At 37.9% G+C, this 8,644-nt stretch overlaps 1 protein-coding gene across 1 annotated transcript; it reads right to left on the reverse strand.

The window, feature by feature from the left end:
• Positions 1 to 5,258: 5,258 nt before the first annotated feature.
• HOPX (HOP homeobox) lies at positions 5,259 to 6,404 on the reverse strand. Its single transcript, XM_026712735.2, has 2 exons — positions 6,242 to 6,404; positions 5,259 to 5,472 (listed from the first exon to the last, which is right to left on the reverse strand). The coding sequence occupies exons 1-2, from the start codon at positions 6,377 to 6,379 to the stop codon at positions 5,395 to 5,397; spliced, it is 216 nt and encodes a 71-aa protein (XP_026568520.1). The 5' UTR covers positions 6,380 to 6,404; the 3' UTR covers positions 5,259 to 5,394.
• Positions 6,405 to 8,644: the final 2,240 nt, after the last annotated feature.

The following is an 8,644-nucleotide window of genomic DNA, read 5'->3' on the forward strand; positions in this document are numbered from 1 at the left end:
ATGCCAGAAACTCTGAAAAGCTTGCCTTTACTTTGGGCTTGTATGGAATGAACATTTTCTGCTCCTCAGGAACTAAGGGTGGGTGCCTATTCTGGAGACATCTAGAGATAGTGTTCACCCAATGCAGCAACATTCACAATTGAAGGGATCTGGATAGCACTAGATACTGGAAGTATCAGCAATATAATTCACAATGAGGATGGAAAAAGTGGTAAGATTTAGTTCCGAAGTATTGTGTACTTCTTTTTTCTTCTATTAAAATGTGTCTGATTCTCAGACACTATCTAGACAACTCCCTGCAATTTTCTAGGTAAGGCGTTTCATAAGTGTTTCACCATTGCCTCATTTCTAGGGATGACATAAAGTGACTGGCCCAAGGTTAGCCATCTGGCTTTGTTCCTAAGACTAGAACTAGAATTCACAGTCCTCTGGTTTCTAGTCTGATGTTTTAACCACAATGAACTGACTCTCATTGTATAAACCATAAGCCAATTAAATAATTATAAATGTGTGTAATTCTGTTTCCTCCTTACAAAAAGATGTCAGTTTACTAAACTTATGTACTGAAGAAGCAAAACTGTCTATTGTGTAGAACCAAAAGATTCTAGGCATTTCCAAAGTTCTAAATGGAACTCCACCATTTTCCACATGATTTTATTGCTACTGAACTTGACAACTCAAACTGTTGATTTTCTTCTCCAGTAACACATTATATTTAATATTATTTGCATTCTTTGGATTAAGAGCGCATACCTATAACCTCATACAGCAGCTGCATGAAATGCCTAGTATCGGTGTTAAATCCGTATGATGCAACTGAAATAATACACAACTTTTGGAAAGGCCTTGCCTTCATCACTCTCAAGTGCTTATTAGGCAACTACCCCCACACACTCCCCAATCTGGAAGGCACAAAGCAGGTTGGACATTCCATATTCTCTCTCCCTGCAATCTCCTGGTTTGGAATAATGATTTAGCATGCTGGTAATGTTACCCTGTAGCCTGGAATGTATTATTATGAAGATGATGCCCTTCCTCTCATTCACCCCTGCTGAATTGCCTCTGGATATGGCAACAGCAGCAGTACAGAAAAATACCTCCTCTTTCCATCTCACCCATCATTTTCATACATGGAATGGAGTTTGGTTATCTACATTTCTCATGTTCCCCAGTGTTTGCAACACTATTAACAATTTCTCAAGTGCTATGGAAATGTAGTTATGATATACTGAACTCATAATTACCAAGTCTGAATAATTTCCAGGTTTGCGCTGGTGAATGGAAAGAAAGGGAGATTTGCCTACACAATAAGTATTCTTGTAGAAGAACAGAGAAAAGAGTTCCTGACATCCACATTTTCTGTGCTGTATTGTCTGGGATTGTAAACTATATTAATTTCCCAATCTTATGATCAGTGGTGGGATTCAAAAAATTTTACTACTGGCCTTTTGGATGTGGCTTGATGGGTGCGGCAGAGGAAGGATACTGTAAAATGTCCAGTCAGAAGTGGTATTTGCCGGTTCTCCAAACTACTCAAAATTTCTGATACTGGTTCTCCAGAACTGGTCAGAACCTGCTGAATACACCTCTGCTTATGATCCTTAACCATGTTGAGCTAGACTATATATGTAACAACAGTCATGGAACAATTCAAGATTATACTCCATATTCTCTGAGCTGGCGAGATTGAAGCAAGCATGGTTGTCTTGCAGCAGCAGTCAAAAGAGAACCTGGAATCTATGAACAGCACTGATGATTGTACTGCAATACTCCAAGTCAAAAGACTTGAAGAACAAAAGCATGAGTTTTGAATCAGAACAGCTAATACTTTCTCAAGAACAGCTACAGAACATAAACTCTCAGTATAAGAAGGAGAGAACTTTGCATCTTCAGCCACTTAAAGGCTCAAGTCAAGGCTGATGCAAGAGCCAAAATATGGAATACTTCTTAGGAAGTTATATGAAATAAATGAACAGCTAATGCAATTGGACAGGAGATTTCAGGTCAGTTGCAGAGAAGTAAAGGTTTTTGTCTCAGAAGGATTGTTAGCAATAGGATGACCTAACCTCTGGGAAATTTCCCAGAAAAGAATATAGTTGGTTCAAGAGAATAAAGTCTGGTCAACCTCAAAGGGCTGACAATAACTCAGGACCTTGGGATGAGTCATAACCTGGAAGAACAAAACATGCAATTATTGAGTTCCTGCCATAAAATCAAACAACAACAGTGAAGGTTGTATTATTATTTATTAGCTTATTTATAAATGGCCCAGCTCATGATTCTCCAATTAATCACTGACTCTGGGTGGCATACAAGGTTTCAAACAACAATCCAATTCAATAGAATAACATTCCCATCCCTCAAAAAGATGTTCCTAATGGAGAACATACAGTACATAGACCATAAATGTGCAAAACCAATCCCATCGTTGATATACCCACACCAAGGCCTGGAGAAAAAAGCCAGTTCTTACCTGATTCACCTGAAGGAACCAGCCATGATGAAAGCAAGTAACCACCTTATGGCCCAACTACACCACTTCCTAAGAATTTGTTAGTGCATGTTCTTTGTTATGTGAATGAAGCAATGCCTTATTAATAATATTCATATTCTCTAGGGAATATCCAACAGATGAGAATTGCAGTTTAATGCATCTGGCCAACATCTGACTATGAAAGTTTAACTTAAAATAATACACCTAAATGCTCACTTGTCCTTGACTGATCCCCAAAGCCTAAGTTAGTCTATTCATACATGGAAATGATATGACAATCTCATAGATGGTCTTGTGAAAGATCAGAAATCCTCAGGCTCTAGATTAGATTTGGAGGTCAAAAAAAGAGTTCTTGAACAAAGAGGCAACCCTCTTCTGTCAGGGAACATGCAGAAGTGCTCGCTTTAAGTCACAAATAGCTGAGTTCAACTAAAAGGAGGCTACTTCTGAACTTCTGATCCACTGGGCTCTATTTCATTCAGACAGCGTGCAATATTAGAAATACTCATGACATAATGTGAGAGCTTCTTCACTGAAGCGCACTGTTTCATCAAGAGTTTCATAACGTCCCAACAGATTTCTTTATGTGGGCAAAACATCATCGCCTTATAAAAATCCACAGTTGTGAAGAAATGTCAAAACAGCTTCGCGTTTTTCCTGTTTTTGCAAAACAGGAAGTGGGCATATAAAGTCAGTCTGGTTTATCTAGCCGTTCCTTATCTAAAACAAAACAAAACAGCAGCAATTCTCCGAAATGGCAAATAGGGATTCATTTGGAGATGTCAGCAGCCTGACAGACTTTGGGCCTACATGGAGACCTTCTCTGCTGAATTATAGACCTTCACATGCGCTCTTCTGATTCTGTTCTTTGTTACATGGTTTGCTAGTTTTCCATAACTGATTGACATAATGCTGCCCCTTTTAGATTCTTTTCCCAAAATAATTCACAGCTAACATGTGTGCTTCTAAACTTAGATACTTCTTCAATATACTTGTTGAAATAATTTATTACACATTGTTCTCATTTTGGCTGGAAGGATGGGTCAAACCCACAATCCACCCATTTCAACATTCCAGGTTTGAAGTCATCAGAATTCCTGATGTGCACCTCTGAATGCTTTTGAACTTCATCGACTTCTCGGAGAATTAGAAGTATAATGATATATTTGCTGTCAGCACTGAATACTTCTCTCGGCCCCCACTTCTTGCTTTAACTCCCCCTCTTCTCCCCATTGTACTGTCTACTGAAATCAATCACTCAGTAATGTAGGTGAACCACTAAAACCTTGAGGTTCTATTTTAACTGGTTTGTTTGGCTGCTTTGAATGATCAAGGCATGATTAATGGCTAATTCCTACGATCACTTCATCTATTGACCTATACTTTGAACCTGATGCCCTTGCTTTCATGCTCCACTTGAAAAAAGGCGACACGTAGTTATGGTTGCGACAGATCCTGCACATAAAATTGAACGCATTGTGCAACTGTGATGAAGAAACAAATTCTTATCTCTATAGATTTTGTGTGGGCCTTTTCAGAGATAATAAAGTATGAAATCAGTCAGATGCACACGTCAAGTCAGTGTACAATGTGTGATGCATTAACATATCCAGAGAAAAATACTCTTTTTCATGCACAGCATTAGAATTATTAGAAATATGCTTCTTGTGTTCATTTAATTATGTTGACATCTAATGAACTATGCACATAAGACACCACTTTTGGTGGATTTGGCTAGTCTGTAAACAACCCAGGTAATCCAAGGCAGGGATGAGATAGAGGAAAGGTAAGGAGAAAGAATCAAGGTGCATTGGCATCTTTTTATTCATATTATTTTTATATAAAGGTAGTCCTCAACTTAGAAGCACAGTTGAAATTTCTAGTTGCTAAGTGAGACAGTTGTAAAATAGGTCTTACCCTATTTTATGACCTTTCTTGCCATCGTTGTTAAGCAAATCCCTGTAATTGTTAAGTTATTGACATGGTTGCAAAATGAATCTGGCTTCCCTTTTGACTTTGTTCATCAGAAGGTCACAAAAGGTAATCACATGACCCCGGGACACAGCAACCATCATAAACATGAGCCAGTTGCCAAGTGTCCATGCAACAGGCATAAGTGTGAAAAATGGTCATAAATCACTTTCTTTAGTGCCATCATAACTTTAAACAGTCACTAAACGAAAGATTGTAAGTCAAGAACTACCTCTACTTCACTTGCTGGCTAGCTGTGTTTTTACATGATCTGACTATAACCAAGCTGCACTAGCAGGACTCGTGATACTATACACCACTCAAGATTGCAGAAGGTTCTTTCACAGTGTTCATTGGTATGCCTGCCCTGAATTCACAACGGATTGTGTGAGTTTTCTGTGTACATAGGAGCTGAATATGGTCTCAGGCAAGATGGAGCTTGTTCTCTTGTTTCTGTGCAGATGAAGGCCTTCACAAACACCACATGATTGATCATGCCCAAACTTCTTCTTTATAAATCTAGTTTCTATATGATGCTGATGGATTCTAGATATTGCTTTCCTGGACTCTGGTGCTGAAGCTATTTCTCAGAGTATAGTAGGTAAGAAAAGCATATTCCAATCTATTGCTCCTTCCTATTAATTTTACTGGAATTAATAGAAATATTAAACCAGACCCACTCCATTAAGTTATCACTGTATTTGCAATAGGCACAGTGTGTAGACTTTTCCTGGTAAGTTTCATAAACATCAACATTACAATCAGCATAATTTCATATACTTATTTTCCACCTATAGTATATACATTTTAAATAAGCAGTAGGTTAAATAATAAGAAAAAAATATTTTTGACAGGAACATTCCACAGAGAAAGCAATAACTGAGGTGCTGTCCATTTTCCAGGGATGTCTCCAAAAGGGGTGGCTTTAGTCAATCTCTGACAGACCTGGATTCTGAAGGAAGCCCTTCCGATTTCCTCCACTCTCCCAGGCGCTTCTTGAACCATTCCTGGAGAAACAAAGGTATGTTGCTCAATGAGTAAAGAGGACAGTGGGCTTCAGGTAGTCCTCAACTTACAACCACAATTGAGCTCAACTGTTGTGAACTGAGACATTTGTTAAGGAGTTTTGCCTCCATTTTATGACCTTTCTTGCCTCAGTTGTTAAGGGAATCACTGGAATTGTTAAGTTAGTAACCTGGTTGTTAAGCGAATCTGGCTTCCCCGTTGACTTTGTTTGTCAGACGGTCACAAAAGGTGACCACATGATCTTAGGACACAGCACCCGTAATATATATGAATCAGGAGAAAGAAGCAAGGTGCATTGGCATCCTTTTATTCCTATCTGTTTTGTGTATTGAGGGAAGATGAATTAGTTAAAAAAAAAAACAGAGAAGACTGAGGTTTCTTATCTATAGCCAAATATACTGTGATTCATTCTACCACCTCAACGGCATTCTACCACTCCATTCCTGATCCACTGTGGAACAGGAGACTCAAATGGCATAAGGGTTGGTCCCACCATAAACATCCCACAGAGAGGTGAACTCCTTCTACCAGTAAGCAGATTTTGATTCCACAGAGAGGATTATAGGCTGATTCTTATTCCCCTCCAGTATGTTATAGAATGGTGAGGCACCCTTTAGTTCTGACAAATGTTGGGAGGAGATGAGAAGGAATAATTTATTGGGAAGTGGTACATGGAAGAAAGGTAGTCCAGAAATGGAGTACCTCAAGGTGCAAATGACTGTATTTGAACTTAAAGACATGGCTACTTACTAGAACCTCTTCTACTGATAGCCCTGCCTCAGCAGCAATGAGGTCAAGGGTGGCACGGTCAGGGTTCTTGCTGATTCTGGTGAAGTTGTACTCCAAAATCTCCACCTGATCTTCTCTGATAGCCTTTTCCGTGGACATGTTCACTCAAACAGAGAGCTAGGAAGGTATATCAACACAAAAAATTAGATTCTGTCCAGAAGTTACTATTTGCCTGACCCCTTTGATTCAATCACAACAAATATTTTTGCCAAAAGTTCCCTTTCCATTTGAAATATACAATCATCCCACTACCGTTTCTGTGCAGCACAATGTAGAGATTTATTAGCAGCTAAGAATCAGTTTGATGTAGTGATTAAGGCAGTAGGCCAGAAACAAGGTGATGTGAGTTCTGGTCCCATCTTAAATTCAAAGCCAGCTGGGTGACTTTAAGATTAGTTTCTCTCTCTCAGCCCTGGGAAAGCAGGCAAGGATATACTACTTATGAAAATCTTGTTAAAAAACCACAGGGACTTATCATCAAAAACTGACACCAAGGCACCAAATAGGAGAGTTTTCTTTTGATAATGGTCAAATGTGAACCCTCAGAGGCTGCCCATTGTGACATGCAATCCATCATTTTATGCAAGGATCAAATGCAGTGAACTGCTAAATAAGATTGCATGTCTGTCATACTCTGAAATACAGTCAAAAGCTAATTAGTTTTAGGTACCATCTATCAAATGCTATCATATTCAATTCTCAAAAATTACATATTGAAAATAGGCACAACTCAGTGCAAACAGTAATATTACATGCTTTGTGAATATTCATAATGTAATGAGGTTTTATGATTGATTATATGCCATCAAGTCAGCATCAGTCCAGAGTCATCTTATAGGGGAGACAGGTAGCATCAACATTTTAAAAAATAAACAAACAAAAAGTTCTTAATGATCTTCAGGATGAATTGCCTTTCTTCAGCCTTTCTTCAGGATGAATTGTCTCCAAATTGACCCTTCAGATCTTCCAGGAAAGATCTATTAAAATTCACTCTGAGAAATTTTGCAAAGTAATTGGGATGGAATTTATGACATAGCAATCTGATATTAGGATTATAATTAGTATATTTATAATCCTAACATATTTTTACAATATTCATAGGGATTGTAAAAGAGGTTTATATTTACAGGAATATAGTGTTTATACAAATCTCTAAAAGGGACATTTCCAGAAAAATCTTAGTTACTGAACTTTAGTGAATTGCTTCAAATTGTGCAAAAAACAAATCAAGATATTTTATTAATTGTAATGATATTAATAAGGTTTATACTGTAATACAGAATATTTCCCGGTAGAAGGTTCCAGGGGAATTAGTTTCTTGATGGTAAGCTGTGAAGAGCTAGTGCCTTGTTTTTGCTATGTAAATTTTCTGTTGATCTGACCAAACGGTTTACACAATATAGTTAGAGAGAAAACATTATCCTTTATTCACTCTCCACTTCTTATTCTAATTCTCCTGACATTTTGAAGTGGCTGCTTCTCAGACTATTTCAGTACTATGTGCCTAATAATGATCTTTTTTAAAAAAAAAATGAAATTTCACTTTTTGAAAAAGTATGTGCTGCATGCACATAACAAAATAATTAAAACTAAGCTTCTCTCTCTCTCTCCCAGTACTATCAATCACATCAATCTCTCCATGAGACCAGGCAGCCAAATTAAAAATAAATAGAATTTTTAAAAAACCCTAAACACTAAGCAGTTGGGAAAGGAGGTTTCTCAGATTTTAAAAAAAGGCTTGCCTGATATTGAGGGAAATGTAGAAAATGTTGAGTTGTTACACCTTGGAAAGTACAGTTCAGAATGACTAAAGGAAAGCACAGGCGATAGGGTGAAACAGTTTGAATTTCCTTATATTTTCTTCTCAGCTGGTGCTGTTCAGATGTCTTAACTTACAACTTATAAGCATATAGTAAATCTTTTTTTCGTAAATACATCCATGATTCCTTAAGACAGTAGTTATATCGGAGCTCCCAAATTGGAAAGCCTGATGCTAGATGAGTTTGCTATTGGCTCTCCATAAAGCTGCACCCAAAAGGTCTATCAAATGCATATCCAAACATAGAACATAAAACAACAGAGTTGGAAGGGACCTTGGAGGTCATCTGGCCCAACCTCCTGCTCAAGCAGGAGACACTAAACCATTTCAAACAAATGGCTCTCCGGTCCCTTCTTAAAAGCCTTTGTGGATGGAGCACCCACAGCTTCTGAAGGAAAGTCATTTCATTGGTTGACTGTTCTCAGGAAATTTCTCTTAGTTGTAAGTTGCTTCTCTCCTTATTTCCATCCATTATTTCTTGTCTTGCCTTCAGATGCTTTGGAAAATAATTTGTCTTTGTGACAGGCCCTCAAATATCGGAATAT

Source organism: Pseudonaja textilis, chromosome 2, assembly GCF_049901715.1.
Source record: "Pseudonaja textilis isolate UNSWEBS1 chromosome 2, rPseTex1.2, whole genome shotgun sequence".
Lineage (NCBI taxonomy): Eukaryota > Metazoa > Chordata > Lepidosauria > Squamata > Elapidae > Pseudonaja > Pseudonaja textilis.

Coding starts and splice junctions, on each gene's coding strand:
- HOPX (XM_026712735.2), bottom strand. CDS start 6,379: ATGTCCACGGAAAAGGCTATCAGAGAAGATCAGGTGGAGATTTTGGAG. Junction 5,473..6,241: donor TATCAGTAGAAGAGGTTCTA/GTAAGTAGCCAT, acceptor TTGTTTCTCCAG/GAATGGTTCAAGAAGCGCCT.